Here is a 19,341-nt window from a genome sequence, read left to right on the forward strand (position 1 = left end):
AAAATAAAAAATTCTAAAAAAAAAAAAAATCAGAATGAGCAGAAATCCTGAGTACACATAAACACACCACCGTCTTCAGCCTTACACTCTTCTTGCTCTTTATCATGGTAAAATGTGAATCACATAAATTTGCCTTGGTAACTGTTTGAGCATGCAGTTCGGTGACATCATGTGCATTCATATGCTTGTGCAGCCAGGTTTTCTTCCTTCCTAAAAGGTTAGAAAAGCCCAGCCAGATATCCCCAACTGGACTTCAGTCAGCTGGAACTCCGGCCTTGGCATCAAGAATCATTCTGGAGCAGGACTCCAAGAAAGTGGTCTCAGTGGTGCCAAGCAGTCGGGCAGAGCAGCTAGATAGGGTGGACTGTATAGATGAGTTAAGGCTAAACATTCTGGGGGCCGGTGCCGTGACTCACTTGGTTGATCCTCCCCCTGCGACACCGGCATCCCATATGGGCGCTGGTTCTAGTCCTGGTTGCTCCTCTTCCAGTCTAGCTCTCTGCTGTGGCCCTGGAGGGCAGTGGAGGATGGCCCAAGTGCTTGGGCCCCTGCACCCACATGGGAGACCAGGCAGAAACTCCTGGCTCCAGGCTTTGGATTGGTGTAGCTCCGGCCATAGCGGCCATTTGGGGAGTGAACCAACAGAAGGAAGACCTTTGTCTCTGTCTCTCACACTCTCTGTAACTCTACCTGTGAAATAAAATTAAAAAAAAAAAAAGACTAAACATTCCATTCGAAGCTGGCAAACAGGTACGAGAGGAAATAGATATAGCCTCTTGCCATTATGTAAGCAAATGTACCCTCCTGCCCTGCCACCCCACAATCCATACCACTTATAAAACTTGGTCTGGTCTGGGTACTTTCTGGACTATCCTTAGCAGGGAATATCCCAGTTCTTAGAGCAGAGATCCTGGTTATCTTCTCCAGGCCAAACCCTAACCTTCAGATATATTCCTGTTATCACAACTTCTGCACCTCTGCTTTTCTAATTTATGTATGCCTGCATCCTATCCTCCACCCCAGTGTCCTTCTCAATAAGGACTTAGCTCCCGCAGCCTCTTTCCGACCTGTGCTGTGGACCATCAGCAGCACCTGGGAGCTTGTCAGAAATGCAGATTCAGGCACTACCTCTCCCCTACTGAAGCAGAATCTCCTACTAGGCAGGAATCTGTGTTCTCACAAGCTCTTCAGGTGACCCTTATGCACACTAAAATCTGAAACTCTCTCTTAAAGTGGTATAAATATGACTGTTGAAGGCTTGTAACTGTACTGTATGGGAACAATCCAAAGAAACGGTCCTTATAAGAAACAGGTGATAACAAGTGGAGCCAAGGCCCTTCCATCAGGCAGTGTTTATCCTCAGCCCCCTCAGAGCTCCAAGTTGCACATGGTGGTAAGCTGTGGAGGAAGAAGGAGCTGTGGGATTTCCCTTGCAGAAGGTCCCAGGCTGACAGCAAGTGTGGGAGAGGGGAGGTTGCAAAGAGACCCTTGCCAGGGGTCCTGCTAATATTAGTTATGTATATAAGACACCCCAGGACGGGGAGGGAGGGACTGGAATACAGTTCTATGGAGATGTCTCTGTAAGAGCCCAGGAGTTTCTAGAGCCTGCAGAAAGGGGAAAACCCTGTGGGCACGGGGGACTAACAATGAAAGAAGACCTTGTCTGAGAGGGGAGTGGACTGTGGCAGCACAGACTCCACTGGGTGGAAATGGGTATTTTTCAGGGTTCGACGAGAACTTGGACGTGCAGGGCGAGTTGATTCTCCAGGATGCCTTTCAAGTGTGGGACCCGAAGTCGCTGATCCGGAAGGGCCGGGAGCGGCACTTGTTCCTCTTTGAGATCTCCTTGGTTTTTAGCAAGGAGATCAAAGACTCTTCAGGACACACGAAATATGTTTACAAGAACAAGCTACTGGTAGGTGGGACAGGTGGGGTGAAACAAGACTCTGCTTGCATAGAACCCTCGGGCAGGAAGGGATCTTGAACCACACAGCTCATCTCTTCCCCTGCCTCCACACCAGAACCGTCCTGGACAAATGCCACTGTTTCCCATTTGGAAAGCTCCCACCCTCACCTTCCACTTCTGCACTTTAGCGTTCACAGTACTTCTTTCTGTTTGCTTTTAGCGCCTCCCTCTTCACCTTCCCTCCCTGGTACCTGCTAATCAGGCACATGCCTGTAGGTCCTCTCATCCTGGGTAGATGAACAAAATATCCAGTCTGTTGAAGTTTGATTGACAGAAGCCCCTCCCTCGGTCCTCTCCTCTTTGTTGCCCTTCCCTTCCCACCCCAGCCCTAAGTTTCCCCACTGCCCTCCCCTTCCCCGCCTCTCACAGGCATTTCCTGTCTACAGACCTCAGAGCTGGGTGTGACCGAGCACGTAGAGGGCGACCCCTGCAAATTTGCCTTGTGGTCTGGGCGCACCCCATCCTCAGACAATAAAACAGTGCTAAAAGTAAGTACCATTCTCTGCTGGGTGCAAGACCACGGTGGGGAGGTAGACGGGGTAGGCATGGCCCAACCCCAACAACAGTGTTATGTTTGTTCACCTGTCAGGAAGCAGAATTACCTGCAAAAATTTCAGTAAGACAAATGGGATTTAGCACTGCCTTCAGTGAGCAGGTTTGTGCTGACTTCCAGTTGGGTCAGTATGGGCCTCTATGGCCACACTAGTGCTGAGCATCATGACCTATGTATAGGCTGATTGGTAAATAAACTGCTTCAAATGCCAGCTTGTCACCCCTCCTAGCGCTCCTCCCCCATACCTCCCCAGGGCCTAGCAGCTCAGTATTAATCCCTCACCCAATTGCAGCCTCCAGGTATACTGTGTCAGCCCCTTTGCAAGTGTCAGGATTGGCCCAATTATGAAATTCATTGAAAATTGCCCCTGTCCAAGTATACAATGAGTTTTGAAGTCACAGCCCTGTTTTAGGAGTTAGAGAAGCAGATCACAAGTATCGAGTGAGAAATAAACTCTCCAAGCCCTTGGTATCCTTGAAAATAGCAGACAAAATCTGTAGGAGGGCAGGGTGGAGGGAATTGGGTTTCTCAGTTTTTCTTCTTGTGGCACTTCAGGCCTCCAACATTGAAACCAAGCAGGAGTGGATCAAGAACATTCGAGAGGTGATTCAAGAGAGGATCATTCACCTGAAAGGAGCTTTAAAAGAGCCAATTCAGCTCCCCAAAACACCAGCCAAACAGAGGAACAATAGTAAGAGGTAACCAGCACTGCCTGCCACCGTGTGCTTCCAGAAGTGGGGGCGGGGTGCCCTTTGCTCCTGCAGGGTGGTGCCCTCTGCAGGTGAGGCTGTCTCCAGGAAAGCTCCCAAGATCCACAAAAGGCAAGCAGTTCTTCCTTAAGCATCTCACCAGTTGCTGTCAATTAAATTCAGCAGGGCTTGCTGGAGCACTTCTCATCTGGTACACACTGCTGGGTGCTACATGAAGATGAAAGGACACACAAGATGAGTAGGTTCCCTCAAGGACTACTGGACAGTTATGTCTCACACATGGACCAGTTAGACAAGGACACGGATAGTAACATCTGTAGGGATAATGCATAGTTTAAGACTTAAAAGAACGGGGACTTTAGATGGCCCTAGAGTGGAGCATCTAGAGAAGGCACTGGAAGGAGCTGAGCTGTGAGTGGAGAGCTCAGACAGTGAAGGGCCTTGTGTTCCATGGCTGTGGGCTGGTAAGTGGCTGTTACTATCACAGCTCCTGCTGCAGCCTCCATCCCCCTGAGGAGGACCGGTTTCTTATGTCCTCTGGGCCCTTCTAAATCCCAGTTTCCTTTGAACAGTGAATGACTTGCTAAGCATGCCTCAGTTGAGTCTCCACGTGCCATCCATGTGTACAATGGCTCCCTTTGAGGGTACTTTAACAGAAAGCATATGCAACTTCACATTGCAGTTTGCAAGTCAATATCATAAAACAGCATTCTGGGTTGTTGGGAAAGAGAGGATAAGGGAAAGAAGTCCTCCCCTCTTCATGAATAGGATAAACCTAGAGAGGTTAGTGGACCCTTTGGCACCAAACAGGATCAGCAGGATGGGGGAGCCACTCCAGGAACTATGAAGTCACACTAGTCCTGGATGAGGTGGTTATCAAAGCAGCCAAAGCAGGATGTGACAAAGCCACCAGACCTTCAAGGCTGCCAGGACAATGTCAACCCCGGTACTGGAGAGATGTTGGATTGTATTGGGGAGGGATCACTTTGACTCCAGTGACCTGTGTCTGGAGTCCAGGTAAGTGGTAGATTTAGGTTAGCACTGGGGATAGACCTTGCTTCAGGAGCCCCCATTTTAATAAGGATGATAGAAGGGACGTATTGGTAAGAACAGGTTGTCCAGGCCCATGATGAGAGAGGACACTCAGGTGAGGTAGCCCCTCTTCCTAGAGTAGGAGAGTTTGAGCATTTCTATAGCATGGGAAGGGCATATCTTGGAAATGTCCCCAGCTCTTCTCTGGTCCTGTGAGAGGAGCGGAGGAAACCTTAGAAACTAGACAGAGAATAGCCAGGCGATCTGTAATCCCATTAGCCTGGCTCTGCACATAGGCACAGAGCTTATGGAGGAGTGGCTTGGCTAGGGACATTCCACCTCCACTCCTGGTTGGGCCCTAAACCTCCCTCCACCCCAGAACTGGCTTCGTCTACAGCAGACCAGAAGGGCCCCAAGTGGGCCAGAACAGCAGGAAGCACAAAGTATAGCCAGCTCTCAACTCTGCAAATGGTGGGGGCTGGAGCCCAGATAATCCAAAGCACCAGATGATCTAAAAGTCTTTTATTTTTGGTTTTGAAATGTGTCGCATAATTTCTTTTACAGCAGATTTTCCTTCCTACGAATGTGTAGCTTAAGCTATTAAAATAGGTTGGCATTTCCCAAACCCACAGTGGTGGTGAGAGATCAGGCAAGTTAGGAATGTTCTGGTTGGGAGAAAATACTTTTGATGATGAGTCAACATGGTGTGTGCACATAGGCACACACGTGGATACCTGCATGCACACACATGTCTACATACATTGACACATATACCTGATTTATAGTTGTTTATGCTCCTGAGGTTGAGTCATTATTTGTGGTATTTTGCCCATGTGGCAAGAGTCTCAGGCATCAAGTTCCCTATTTCCACATACCATTGCTTTTCCACAAGCAGCATCAGGGCTGTGATGGTCACACAAGCACCCGTGAGAAGAGCTGTCATTTCCTGTGCTGATCTAGCCTACCTGTACCCCTCCCCTCCCCTCGTTCTTCCTGACACAGGCTATTCAGCATTTCCCAAGCACCCATCCCTTTTGGCCCTGGCTGTGGGCTTCCTACAGGGTTGGGATATGGTTCTAAAGCTGGACATCTGAAAAAACTTGTGATTGGCACAGCTGCCTGGTCCAGGTGCTGAGAAAGGGGTCCAGAGACCAGCAGTGTGTCAGACACCTGGGAACACAGCTGGCTCAAAAGCTGCTGTGGAATCTGCAGCCTCCAGTCTTTGAGAAAATGTCTCGGCCTTCTGACCTGATAATAAATCATCACAAATAAGCATGAGATCAGTAAGATCCATGAAAACAAGGGCAATAAGCTCCTGCATACCCAGGAGGTGAGGATTCAACATTAGGAACTTCCCAAAGTTAGTCTCTCCTGGAGAAAAATCCTACTGCATTTTCTTGAGTAAAAGGAGCACAAGTCAAAAAAATTGTATCAGTTCTGTTTTCTTTGTAGGCCAGCATTAAACCAACCCCCATCCTAGTTACAGTATGCATAAAATCTCTTTGAATACCCTGAACTCTTGAGATTATTGTAAATGACCCAGTCAGCTGGGCAGAAGCCTAGGTAGACACATCCCCTGGCACTGCGAATTTTAGACCCATTATCAGTTAAAAAAAAATAATAAAGGCACCCTTTGCAGCATGGGCCAGAGGAAGGGCTCATTTTGCAACCATTTGTCAACATGATTATGTGTTTACTGAGTATAAGAGAGAACAGCACTGAGAATGATCCTGCTCCCTTTATCGAGATAATTTTAGACAAATCCCTGCTGGAAAGTGCCGAGGCTCTACTCTGCCAACCCAGCTGGAAATGCTTGTGTGCTCTAAACCCACAGTGGTTCCTCCCACCCCCACCCCTGTTTTTTCTCTCTTCTTCCTGCAGGGATGGAGTGGAGGATATTGACAGCCAGGGGGATGGCAGCAGCCAGCCTGACACCATCTCCATTGCCTCTAGGACGTCTCAGAACACAGTGGACAGTGACAAGGTAGGACAGAGTCCCAGCTTCCTTCCCCCAGATGCTGCTTGTGGTTTACCGACCCCTGGAGAGTTGCCCTTCCCCTGTGGTGCCTAACCACAGCAGCCAGTGGTCTCTTTATGGCAACCACAGAGGAAAGAACAGGTGGAGAGGTTGAGTGTGACCTCTCATGATGGGAGAGTTGAACATAAGTGTCAACAGTGCTAGATTGCTTCTCTTCTGGAGGTGCCCCATGTGGGTGGTTTGGGCTTCTCTGCCTGCTGGGCGCATGGACCTCAGAGAGGCTGAGGTTGGAAGAGTTTCCTGAGACCTTAATGACTGTGATTGGCTCCTACTTACAATGATTTGACGGGGGCCCATCCCTAAGTTAAACCAAGACTGGTGATTCGGGAAACAGCCACAAAGGGGCTGCTTGGTAGAGGCCTCTTATCCAAAGGGACTCTAGTGGACATGATGTCCTCCTCTGGCCAAATTACTGGGGCTCAGTTCCTGAGGGGCAGGAGGAACAGAAAATGCTGTATGAGGCACCATGTAAGGGTGTAGTAATCTTGTAAGAAAGCCTAGTCACCTGCTGTCCTACATCTTGGAGCAAGTAACCAAAAGTTAGGAGATCTTAAGGAAGAAAGATGACCGCAGCAAAGACACCGTGCATTTGCTCAGGCTTGCCGAGGAATACAACCATTGGAACTTGCAGTGGAGGGAGGAAAGTGCCTGTGTCCGAGCCTACACTCATTTACCTACCCCAGGATCCATAGAGTAGCAGGTGATCTCTTGCTGCATATTAGTGATTTCTTAATGAAGTTATGGATTTTCAGACTCTACCTGGCCCTAGTTTATTCAGGTCTACTATTTGGCCTGCTCCTTCAGCCTCAGGGAGCAGAATATTCCCTGCTTCATTTCATTTTCTAGGTTATGGGTATTTATTTTTAAACATTCTACATTCACTAGGCTTTTTCCTAAATTTTTCCTACTAAGGCCTTAGTGTAGGGATTGTACCCTAAAACCTACCCACATTATGGGGAGCAAATTACCCTAATCATTCCTTAGATGAGTGTGCAGGGATATTCAAGATGATTCTATCTGACAGCTGCCTTCAAGATGTTAAGCCATTTTTGGACTGAATATTAGAGTAGGTGGAAAATTGGAGTTTTTTTCCCCCACTTGTAGAAAAAAGCACTCTTTCTGTGCTTTCCTGTCTCCTCTGATCAATTGTCTAAAAATATAATCTGGAATGCCCCATGAATAAAAGTATTGCCTTTTAAGCTGTCTGTGGGTACCCATGTTCACACATAGACTATTAGTTTCATGGTCCAGGAGATGCATCCCTTCCAGCTGCTACTCTGTCATCCCAGCAACCTTACTTAGACATCCCTAAGCTAGAATCACCTGACTTGGGAAGACCTTGGCTCCAGCCATTCCTTGTTTTTCTGGTATGATAACTGAGGTTAGATTGGAAGACCTCTGACAACACCCATTGCATAATTAATGAGTAATCCTGGTTTATTCTACCAGGAAAGAAACTGAGTGACCACTGTAAGAAACTTCTAGCAGTGAGTGGAAGAGTAGGAACTGGATAGAACCTGGATCTCCTGATTCACTGCCATGTCCCTGCCCCCTTCCTCGCTCTGAAAGTCAAAGCAGTGAACTCTGAATGCTAAGGTTAACTCAGCTGTTCAGTCTTTCTGCACATTCCACAAAAAGAAAAAAAATCATCCAGATATTCACATAAAAACTCCCACCACGTGCCATGCTCTGTGCTGGCTCTTCTAGAGAGATGTGGACTATTTGTTGAGTGTGAATCACTATTTGTGCAATTTTCCGTTTCCTGTTTGTCTCTATAGCCAGCCATGGGGCCCCTGAGGGATGGGGCTGTGTCTGTCTGTTTGGCTATGGTACTCTTGGCATGCACCACACACTTCAGTGCTCAGGAGACACAGGAGGGGGAATGACGGAGGGGGCGCTGTGCCTGGTCTCAGGGAACTCCAGGCTTAAGAGTCTGAAAGCAGCTGAATTTATAAACATTGTACTCTTAAGTATGCTAGAGAAGCTTAGGTATTTCCTAACCTGCAAGCCAGAAGGTTTACTGAAGTGGAGAAGCTGGCCTGTTGGAAATATTAACCCCCAAGTATGTGCTCTGACATGAGGAGACCTGGGCTGAGGATTAAGAGATGACATGAAACTCAATGTTCGTATACAAAATCTAGAAAATTCACTTAGAGATAGTCACACTTCCAAAATACCACGGAAAGCCTGTGACTGTGCCCTGTAATTTAGAATGCTCCTACCCTCCCAACACGGAACAACAGGACGCCACGTGTCCTCCATGATCCCTAATTCCTGTCAGCCATCAAATCAGTCACTCGGGTCGCTGAATTCATAGATTTTATCAGCAGTATCAGATTTCTCCTGCCTCTTCTAGAAGACTAGGGACTCCTAGTGTCTGAGGGAGCAGTTGAACAGACTCTGGAGAAGAGAAAGAGCACAAAGTACATGGGCAGATATGGGCATCTTAGGAGACAGGGCAGAGACAGCCACAGAAATCAGCATCATTCCCATCATGGATTTCTAGAAAGTTGTTCCTGTCTTCCTCTTTGGAGTCAGATGATTGACAGTGGCACTGTTGGGCTAGGTGGATAAGGTAGATATAACCATGAAAGGGCCATGAGGAGCTTTGGGGCCACTGGGTACCCTGCCAATCACTTTGTGTGTAGTTTGTATGCCGTGGTGTAGCAGGAGTTTGGTTTGAAACAGGTTCAGATTCCAGCTCTGACTCTTATTCTGCCACATTGGAAGCGTTGCTGAGTCATTAAGATGGTTAAGTAAAATATATTGACATGGTAACTGTTAGACATTCAATAAAGGGTCTATCTAATAAATTCTCTCATAGAGAGAAAACAAAGATTTAGATCCTGTGAATAAAAGTGTACAATTTTTTGCAGAATGTGAAGACCTTTGAAACTTCTTGAGTAGAATTCTTCTGTCTGGTTTCATCATTTACTCACTAATAGTCAGCAGGTTCTGCTCTGTACTATACCTAAAATGATGTAGCCTTGACTCACCAGTCTATAATGATTTTGCTGTCCTTTCCTTTTGATAGCCCTTAGAATCTCCGGCTTAGATATTTGTTGTTAGCATTGGATTATATGTTATTTTATTATTTAATGTGTTATAATCTATTACTCTCAGGCATTCATTTAAAACTCAAAAGTTTCCCATGTTTGGCCAGTGGAAGCCTCCAAGGCTTTAGGTATTTGAAGAAACTTGTTACATCTTTTTTCCTAATTTTCTCTGTTTAGAATTCTCCAGTTGTTCCTTATTGATATATTCTCAGACCCTTATATATCCTGTGCACCCTCCTCTGGATTTCCTGCAGCGTGTAATTTCTATATAAACTGAGCCATTGAGAATGGTGCACAATGTGTGATGTAAGTAGTGTGAACACAGCTCCTCAATCCAGGGCTACTGAGTACAGTGTTCTCCCCAGGGTGGTGCACCATTTCCAGTAGGTGTGTCCAGTGTGGGCTCAGCCAATTCCCATGCCTTCTTTCATGGACTGATCTTAGTTGAGCAGGTGACTAAGTAGCCTGAGCAGAGGACTGCTTTGTGTCTGTTAGATCTTCTCTTGTTCAGTTCCATCCCAGTTTTGGATAGCAGTGTTTTTGGATATGAATTATTTGGTCCAGTTTGTTAGCTACGTCTTTCAGCATTATTGGATGAGCATACTTTCTGTGGCATCATCCAAGTTCTCACGAAAAGAAGATTGAGGACAGAAGACCAATACACAGCCCACCTCTCCTTTCTCACCTATGGCTTGTCACTTGGAAACCTCCTTGTCTGACTCCTTTTTAAGATCTCCACAGAAGGAAACTGTACCCCTTTTGTCACTAGCATGGGAACTAGGACTGTTTCTGTTGTAATCCCACCTGGACGAGAAAGCAGTCTGTTAACTTATCATTCTACATTATACACTGACAAAGCCATTATGGGGGCCTCAGACACTAATAGCTTTACCGTGGTTGCTTTTGTTTAACCTTTAACTGAATCTGCATAATTAGGTTCTGCCTTGCACCTGTCCTAGGCAAAAGTGTTTTTTCCCTAAAGGTCGATGTGTGCCTACTTTTTTGTGTTGTGTAGTAGTTCAAGCTCCTCCCTAATTCTCCCACGAAGATATTTGTACTATTCTGAGTAGAATATACCATGGTAAAGATGTGTTTTCCTGCGTGTGTATTATTAAATGATGGGACTTTACAACCACATTTCAAAGATATTTAGAGTTACCGAATTCTAGTCAAGCAAGGCTGAGTGACGAGGTGGCAGCATAGAAGAATCTTGTTGTTTATCATGATGAAAGTCTGCCAGATAATTGCCAGCTAATGGTATAAAAGCAGCCATCTGCACTCTGATGTCCCAGTACTTGCTAGAAGCATTCAACAAATGCTTATTGAATTGAACATTACAAACCCATCCTAATAGGAATATTCTCCTGCCAAAAATCACTATGAATTTCTGGGCATGCCCAGGTTAGCTGGAGACAAAGAAATTGAAGTGAAATTGGGTTGCAGGTTCTGTTTTCTGCAAAAAATTGTAAGGGAAAGAATGCTGCTAGAACAACCCAGGGCAGGTATGTGATTTGAATGAGAAACTTCAGTAACTAGCTGATATGATCTAAAAAACAAGGTGGGCTGATACTGCTGATGAGCTAAAGGGGGACAGGAAAATGTCTGGAGAAACTTAGAGATTTTGGGACCTAACTCAATGATTTTGAAATTCTGAATTGTCAGATTAATGAGTGGGTCATGACCAAAATTCTGTTTTACTGATTGAGAAGGAAAACTGGATCAGAAACAGTAAGGACCTAACTAAAGGGAAAGTTGAAGAATTTCTACAGTGTCCCTATTGCCCTGATAATGGCCTATAAAATGATGCCTATTACAAGAGGCCCATAGCCAGGCCAGGGGAACCTTCTGAGACCAATCTTCCTGCAAGACCTCACCTGCTTCATCAGAACCTGACAGTTCCATTGCCTGCACACTGAGTGCATAGCAGGCCACTAGGTGCAAGGGCTGTAGTCAGAGGGCTCGGTCGCTGCACAGGTGGGGGCCTTGCCCCTGCACTGATATGTTGCCAAGGGCTTGCATTGGCATATTCCCACTCTCTTCATTCATGAACTGGGATGAACCCATACTTGCTCTGTAGCGGGTGATTCTCCATGCTGAGATAAAGCAGTGAGTGAAGCAAGGCCCCACCACCCTCCAGCTTAACAGTTGGTGGGTAGAAAAAACAAACATCTGCAAAGACAAAGCATGCCATTCCTAGTTTTCTTTTTTTATTATTTATTTATTTGACAGGTAGAGTTTACAGACAGTGAGAGAGAGAGAGACAGAGAGAAAGGTCTTCCTTCCGTTGGTTCACTCTCCAAATAGTTACAACGGCTGGAGCTGCGCCGATCCGAAGCCAAGAGCCAGGAGTCTCCTCCTGGTCTCCCATGTGGGTGCAGGGACCCAAGCACTTGGGCCATCCTCCACTGCCATCCCAGGCCACAGCAGAGAGCTGGACTGGAAGAGGAGCAACCAGGACTAGAACCCGGCACCCATATGGGATGCCGGCACCACAGGTGAAGGATTAACCCAGTGCACCATGGCGCCAGCCCCGGCATTCCTAGTTTTCTAATAATAGCATCAGAGATAAAAGGCTTTAGGGTTTTCTCCTAAGGGGGGAAAAAAAAGGCTAATGCTACAACTGAAAGACTTGAATTAAATTACTTTACCTGGAGGATTAGTGTTTTAGGGGGGCAGATGACTACAAGACAAATGGAATCTTTTCATTTCATAAATACAAAATGACAGCTCCAGAAAATAAAGATGGAGGTAGGCTACTGGGAGGAGAGCAGCCTAGTTTGAGTTCCCTAGAAGCAGAATCTAACTGAGGTCCTGGGTGTGGGATCCCCTTGAGAGTGTGCCCAGGGCTTGGAGAGAGGGGGAGGGGAAGAAAGCAGGGCTCAGGGAGGGAGTAGCTAAGGCAAATATGCATGTGGCTTCTGCTGGAGTCCAGCTCCATCGGATCCCTCCAGGAGCTCCGAGGCAGAAATCATGCTGAGTTTGTCCACCTTGAATCAAAAGTGCTGGCCTTTCGTGTCCACCCTGAGCAGTACACAGCCAACAGGTACAAGAGCCAGAATGTGAGTGCACTGGCAGGAAAAGGGGTGTTGGGAGAGGGTGGCCCAAAACATCTTCTGCAGGGAGGAGCCGCCATGCAGCAGAAGAGGGGTTGTTTTCAAAATCAGGTACAGATCCAGTCACTGAGTGTAACACTAGCTACATGACCAGAGGTGGGCATTCCACTGGCTCACTGCACCTCCTCCTCTGTACGATGAAGGCAGTGGTTTCTACTGCCCAGGGTTTTGAAGACTCACCTGAGCTCCTGGGAGGACACATGTCTGTGGCACAGGAGACCTGGGGGAGCTTGATGTTCTGGTGGCCACAGGACACTCCTGCCTGGAAGAGAGCAGGCGGCGTGTTCCTGCAGTTCTCAGGCGCGACGGACCACCGGGAAATGTGAGCCCTCTGCAGTGCCAGGACGGGATGGGGCTGAGCCCTTATCACTAAGTCCTATTTTCCACTTGACAGAGCCTTAAAAACCATCCAGATGGTCTGCCCATGTGGTTGTAGAAGCATGTTAGGCTTAGCTCTGAGCCCCTGGCAGCAGTACCACCCACAGGGGAGCCAGCCCTTCCACAGCACGGTACCAAAAGCAGAAGAAATCATGGTGGTCTCCAGAAAAGATTCCTCAGCACTCCCATGGCTCTGCCCTTTGTCTCTGTGGGCCGAAGGGCCCATAAAATGCTTGTAGCCAGGAGAGATTGTGCTACCTCCCATTCAGTGCCCAAACGCTTTCTCACCCTGAAACATGTACCTGGAAAAGCAGGTAATTGCCTTCCTGTCACCATCTTGCGTCTCATTCACACCCCATGGCCGACAGTGCATTGGATCATTATTGCTATGTCAATCCCATAAAGAAGCATCTGAGTTTTCTCAATGACTTAGTAGCTACTCCAAAGTAGGAAAAATGCCATTTCTGTTTTAAGATTTGAAGCCTACATTACATTTTGCTTTGTTTTTAGTTGTCTTAGTAATTTGAGTTCAGGATTAGTTACTTTTTTTTCCTGGTGTGGTTCTGTTGTTACTTTACTTGTGTGGGACAAGTGGCTGGAGGAAGTGGATAGCCATGGTGGGCAGCAGAGAGGCCAGGAGCCTAAGATCTTCAGGTGTCTGCAGTGTCCTCTCCCTGGCTGCTCTGTCACCTCCCAGAAGCATCCACTCCTCTGACATTTGACATGGTGTAAATGTGCTGGCTTTTTGGAGCAAATGGAGTATGAGGAGTATGGTCACAGGCTTTCTCTAAATGAGAACTTCCTCAAATTACTAACCAGCTTGCAGCCGTCACATCTCACCACAGGGCAGGAAACACACTTTGCTAAAAAATACAACCCAGGTTCCATGCAGAATATCTCATAATGACATTGTTTTTACTTAACATTTTGATTTACATTCTGGAGCCGGTAAACTTCCTTCAGGAAACCTGTTGTTAAAATTGCCAATCATCTGAAACAGCAAATAAGTTTCATAAAATACAGCAGCCAATGATTAGTTTGCTGAACATGGGCAGATTGCAGGAAACCCCGAGAGTGCTCTCATGATGCTCGGCGCGTTGGGCCTGCACAAACCTGTCTTTGCGTCGGGTGCCAGCCCTGGTCAGGGATCTGTTCCAGAAATAAGGAAACTGGGAAAGGTGACCTGCTGGGATATTAGATCTCTGTGAGAGCTGCATGGGTGGCCAGATGCAAAATTTGATTCAGGGAGAATTTGGAATTTGGGATCATAGAATCTTAGGGAAAAAAGGAAGCTCGGATATTGCCCAGCACTCTCCCTTCATCCTATTGAAAAGGAACAAAGTGCCTTGCTCAGAGTCACAAAGCCAGTTAATGGCAGACTTAAAATTCAAACCCAAGTTGGTCTCCTGCTTGTTGCATTAGATTAAAAACAGCACTTTGTAGCAACCCTGCTATTTCAGCTTGTTGATCCTTGAAGCAAAAAAACAAACACTATCGTTATTACCACTCCCAGCTACATCCCACTCTGCCTCAGCAAATCCAGTCCCCAGAATAAATTACACCATGATTCTGTAGCCTAGCCCAGTGTCTCCAAGGCTGGCATGTGCAAGTATTAATGCCTATCGCAGACTCCTTGATACTAAATACTTTGTGACTCACATCGTGGCCTTGGAGGGAATGTGCTTCTGCCCTAGACAGTCTTCCAACTTCTCAGGCAGGTTCCCGCTGGACTCTGAGAGCTTGGCAGTGAGCACCGGGATATGGTAAGGCTGATCCCTGCCTTGGAGCTGCCTGGTGGAAGGAGTGAGTTTCCAGAACCAGCTCAGCTTCTGCTGTAACCCATCTCAAATTGAAATTCTGCTTTATTGTTAAAAATTTTGGTGGAAAGAGAAAGCAAACCTGAGAGAAAACCGAGATGTTAAAGTGGATTAGCTGGCGCCAGTCCAAGGCAAACAAGATCCAAGTGAGTACACCTCCAGCCCAGTGTGTTCTGCTGGGGAGATGGCGTGGATGGAGGGAGGGAGGGAAGCACAAGGCTTAGAGGCTGGAGGCAGAGAGACAGTAGCAGCCTTCAGGGTAAGGTTTTCCTACAGTGCTCGGCATAGACCTTGGACATATCATTTACCTCTTTCTCCTGTGTCAGTTAAAAAGACTTTCCTACAGAACGAAATGACTGCCTCTACCTTGAGAAAGCTACCAGTAGAGGGGCCAGGCTGTGGGAAATGTTGTTCTTTAAAAATTGAGTCCCTGGGTGACTAGAAGGGGTAATATAAGTGTGCTACCTGCAGGTGAGCTCTTCTGGGAGATAGGAAAATTAACTCTTTCAGAAACATCAAGCAGGAATTCTGCTAGACAGATGCTTGTGGAGCCAGAGCAAATGGAACAGGCTGAAGGGGCTGTGAAGCTACAGTTGTGCCCCAGCCAGTGCCCCCTTCACCTATACGTGCTACAGTGGAAAACATGACCTGTGCTGTCAGTGGCCATAGATAGAGAAAAGCCCATTGGGCAGACAGGAGGGTAATTCTAACCCTGTTTCTTGATTTTGAGCCTAGGTGAACAATTCTTGCTTAGTTTTAACTGCCTGTCACTCTGTTTCCATTTCTTCTTAAAGTTACTGCCAACCTGTGAGCTGTGATGCGGGTAGTACATCGATAACAGGAATGGTGGGTTTGAGGGTGTGTGGCATTGGTGTGCACTGATGGGATCCCTATTGCTAGAAAGCAGGGCTTTGTCAAAGGAAACACCATTCAACGTTTCCCATGGTGGCCCTCTACAAGGAGCAACCAGGGCCTCTCCCAGCAGCAGTAAGTAGCAGCAGCAGCCAGCTGAGGGGCAGCTGCCTCTGGCCTGGTAGCTGTTCCTTTGGAGAGCAGATTCCTAGAAGATGTAGAACTGTGCAGATCAGACCATTACACATAGCTCCTCCTGTTTAAGCCAGAGCTTTGCCCCAGTGCTGCTCAGTCTTTTAATTCTTCTCCTGCCATGTTCCATGTGGATATGGGTCTGGTTGGATTGGAACAGTCATTTCCCTGTTGCAGGAAATGCACAATCAGTTTGCAGGCTCCCCAAGTAGAGAGGCTTAAAGTTGAATCTTACAGGTTCAGAATCTTCATGTATAATCTTGTTTGTAATACTCTATTTGGTTCTGTTTGAAATTGCTGACTGCAGAGACATGTGTACATTGAGTAGAATTTCAGGAGAACTGTTTCTCTAGGCTGCATGGCTCCTGCTGAGACTACCTGTAGATTGTTTGGTGAGTGCTCGTGTACATGTGGCTTTCTGCCTGAACTTTGTGATGTACTCAGGGGAAAGCAGGCTCCACCTTTTCCTACAAGTGGCTGTCTTTTTAGCTGCAGGAATGGGCTTTTGAAAGTTTGGCTTACTGTTTGCTGTTGTTCACCCACGGAAAAACCAATAGGCTTAGTGAATAATAATAGGGGATATCAAAAATTAATTTTCCAGGAGAGTTGACATATGCTAGTTATCTCTCATTTGTTAATTCTCCAAATTTTTATTGAGCTACTGGGTGCCAGGCACTATATGCCAGACACAAGGCAGATCTCAGTGAACAAAGTGGACAAAGCACCTTGATTACCTGCGTAGACCTTTTTCTGCTGTGCTGATGTTGCCTAAATATGCTCAACTTTGAGATATTTGGAGTTGTTAGAAAATGAGGAAAACTGTTATATAAAAAATGATTTTAAGGGATGTTGAACTGGGGATATTTTGTTAAGGTGGAACTGTGTTTGTAGAATCAGATCTGTAGTGCGGACTCTAATTCTTCTCACCTCCCCACCCCACTCCATTCCTCTCATCACCCCACCAAAATAACAACAGTCACAATTAGTTTGCCTCTTTCCACACAGGCTATTAAAGGGAAACTTTTATTGCATTTATGAAAATTTTCATGGAAAATGCCAAGGAGAAATATTTTAGGGTGTGTTCTCTAACATTTAAATTTAAGACAATACTACTAACCAAAGGAACATGAAGTCCAAACCACTAAATTTATTGTGCTATTTAGAGGACACACTGCTAGGAACTACCACTAATACATGACTTCACAGAAAAATCTGCTAAGGGAGAAAAATGAAATGAGAGGTAGAATAGAAGACTGTTCCAAAAATATTGCTACACTAGATTCATTCTCTTATGCAGCAAGATGTATTATGTTCCTCAATGACCAGTTACCAGAGAGATTGTGAATATATAAAAAATCATCTCTGCCCTTGCCAGAGTCTTCTGAACTCACCCTCGAGTGTGTTGTATGTGATAAAAGGACAGCTACAGCAGTTATGTTCCATGTCTTATTGAATGAGACAGTTAGTTGTATTTAGTGCTTCCTTTAGTCCAGTTTCTGTGTGGGCACCAGGGAACTTGCAAAAATGAACAGGTCAGAGGAGATACATACCTACCACACAGTGTGCCATGTTTTCTATCATAAAGATGTCCACTTTGAAGGAATAATTTAGTCTGGGAACCCGGAAGATTTTTACACCAGAAGTGAAAGTTGAGTCTGGCCTTGAAGTTCATCTTCCTTTCTATTTTTCTTCCTTTGTATCAATTTTGGCCCCAAAATAATTATTCTAATCATGGACAGTGTGTAAAAGAGCAGTGCCACTGATACATGTGTATCAAAAGAAGTATTTTGTGCTGATGTAGAATTAGATTTTTTTAAATGGGCTGTTAGCTCTGTGCATGGGAACTCTGCAGAAGTTCCCTTAGAATCCTTACCAAACCTTCTTTTTATTTACTTATGGTTGTCTAATTAAACATGCTTTCCTATAACATATGCACTCAGGGCTTTTTAAATGGACTTTAAAAAATATTTATTTATTTGAAAAGCAGAGTGTCAGGGAAAGAAGGAGAGAGGGGAGGGGGTAGCAGGGAGGGTGGAAAGAGATCTTTTCCATTTGCTTGTTCATTCCCTAAGTGGCTACAACGGCCCATGGCTGGGCCATGACAGAAGCCAGGAGCCTAGAACTCTATCTAGATCTCCCATGTACGAGGCAGGGGTCCAGGCACTTGGGCCTTTGCTTTCCCAGGTACATTAGCAAAGAGCTGAACCAGAAGCAGAGCAGTCTGATAAGGGATGGTGGCATTGCAAGCAACAGCTTAATCTGCTGTGCCTCAAGACTGGCCCCCTTAAATGAACTTTTGAAGCAATAATACAGTACAAAAAGGTAGACAGTCTTCTAGAGACGTTCTTTAAAAATATTCATCTAAACTCTCGTGTACATTTATTCTTTCCAAAAAAAATTTAAGACAGGTAAAAGCATACAATAAGTGCCATCTTACACTTTTCCATCACAAATGTTGGTAGTCAGTTCAGGGGGGACATAGAGCTGCTTCATTCTTTGTGATGAACATTGGTCCCTTAGAAGATTACAGTACCATAATTCATTTACCGTCTCCTCTATTGATAGGTACATGGGATCTTTCCAATCTTTTGATGTTGTTAACAAGGCTAAAATTAATATCCTTGTACAGATACAGTTTCTCACACTCATAAGGATATTAACAGGATAATAAGATAATTTCCTAGAAATAGAATTAGTTCATTAAAGGAAATATGCATTTTTACTTGTGAAAGACATGTCTGATAACACTCTGCGGAGGTGACAACACTCTGTAATGCTCTGGTTGTGTATGTAAGTGCCAGCTTTGCAATCTAATGTATCATCAGTATTTTTTATTTTTCAATATGATATCACATACTTTAAAATTAATCCTTATTCATTAATGTCCTATGTTTTAATTGCCAATATTGCAACTATATCATCTATTATTTTATTGAAATGTATGTGTTTAGTATATACTGTTACCCAAATTACAGTTATGAACTGATTAGCTCTTTTTCATTATATTAATCATATTAATTTTGTTATATTATAATTATAATATAATTATAGTAATTTTGTTATATTAATTAAACCACATTCCTAATTATAAACATCTGATTTATATTAAACTTAAAAATATTTCCAACACACATGCTGAAATGCACAAGCAGAACTGAATAATGGCTAATTATAAAGTGACCATACAAGTAATAGCCATGCAGGCTATGAAATAGTACATTGCCAGCTCTTCAGAGTCCCCCTGTCTGCCTCTCCATGGCCACAACCACATGCTTCTCCCCTGGAGGTAACCACTCTCCTAATATTTATAAAAAAGTCTTCTTTTCTTTATAATTTTACCTGCTGTGTAAGTGCTCCTAAACAATTTAGTTTAAATGTGGCCATTTTTGTATGACTAGATTCATATACATAGATATATATTCTTTTGTTGTTCAACACTTTTTCCAAAATATTTATTATTTGAAAGTCAGAATTACACAGAGAAAGGGAGAGAGGGAAGGAGGGAGAGAGAGAGAGACAGAGGGAGGCAGACCCTTTCAATACTCTGGTTCACTCCCCAGATAAGCACAATGACCAGGGCTGGGCCAGGCTGAAGCCAGGAGCTTCTTCCAGTTCTCTCACATAGGTGGCAGGG

The 19,341-nt window shown here is 45.3% G+C and overlaps 1 protein-coding gene across 38 annotated transcripts in view; it reads left to right on the forward strand.

Annotated features, from left to right (window-relative positions):
- Positions 1-19,341, forward strand: part of KALRN (kalirin RhoGEF kinase) — a 777,940-nt gene that overhangs the window by 536,758 nt on the left and 221,841 nt on the right. For 37 of the 38 annotated variants that reach the window (XM_089331826.1, XM_089331827.1, XM_089331831.1 and 34 more), the window contains 4 exons: positions 1,725-1,915; positions 2,353-2,454; positions 3,075-3,217; positions 6,143-6,245. In XM_089331826.1, the coding sequence (XP_089187952.1) occupies positions 1,725-1,915; positions 2,353-2,454; positions 3,075-3,217; positions 6,143-6,245 (539 nt within the window). Of the gene's footprint in view, positions 1-1,724; positions 1,916-2,292; positions 2,455-3,074; positions 3,218-6,142; positions 6,246-19,341 lie in introns of those variants that run through there. The other variant, XM_089331847.1, reaches the window with a different exon arrangement.

This window comes from Oryctolagus cuniculus, chromosome 4, assembly GCF_051225735.1.
Source record: "Oryctolagus cuniculus isolate XC-2025 breed Fujian yellow rabbit chromosome 4, ASM5122573v1, whole genome shotgun sequence".
Classification (NCBI taxonomy): domain Eukaryota; kingdom Metazoa; phylum Chordata; class Mammalia; order Lagomorpha; family Leporidae; genus Oryctolagus; species Oryctolagus cuniculus.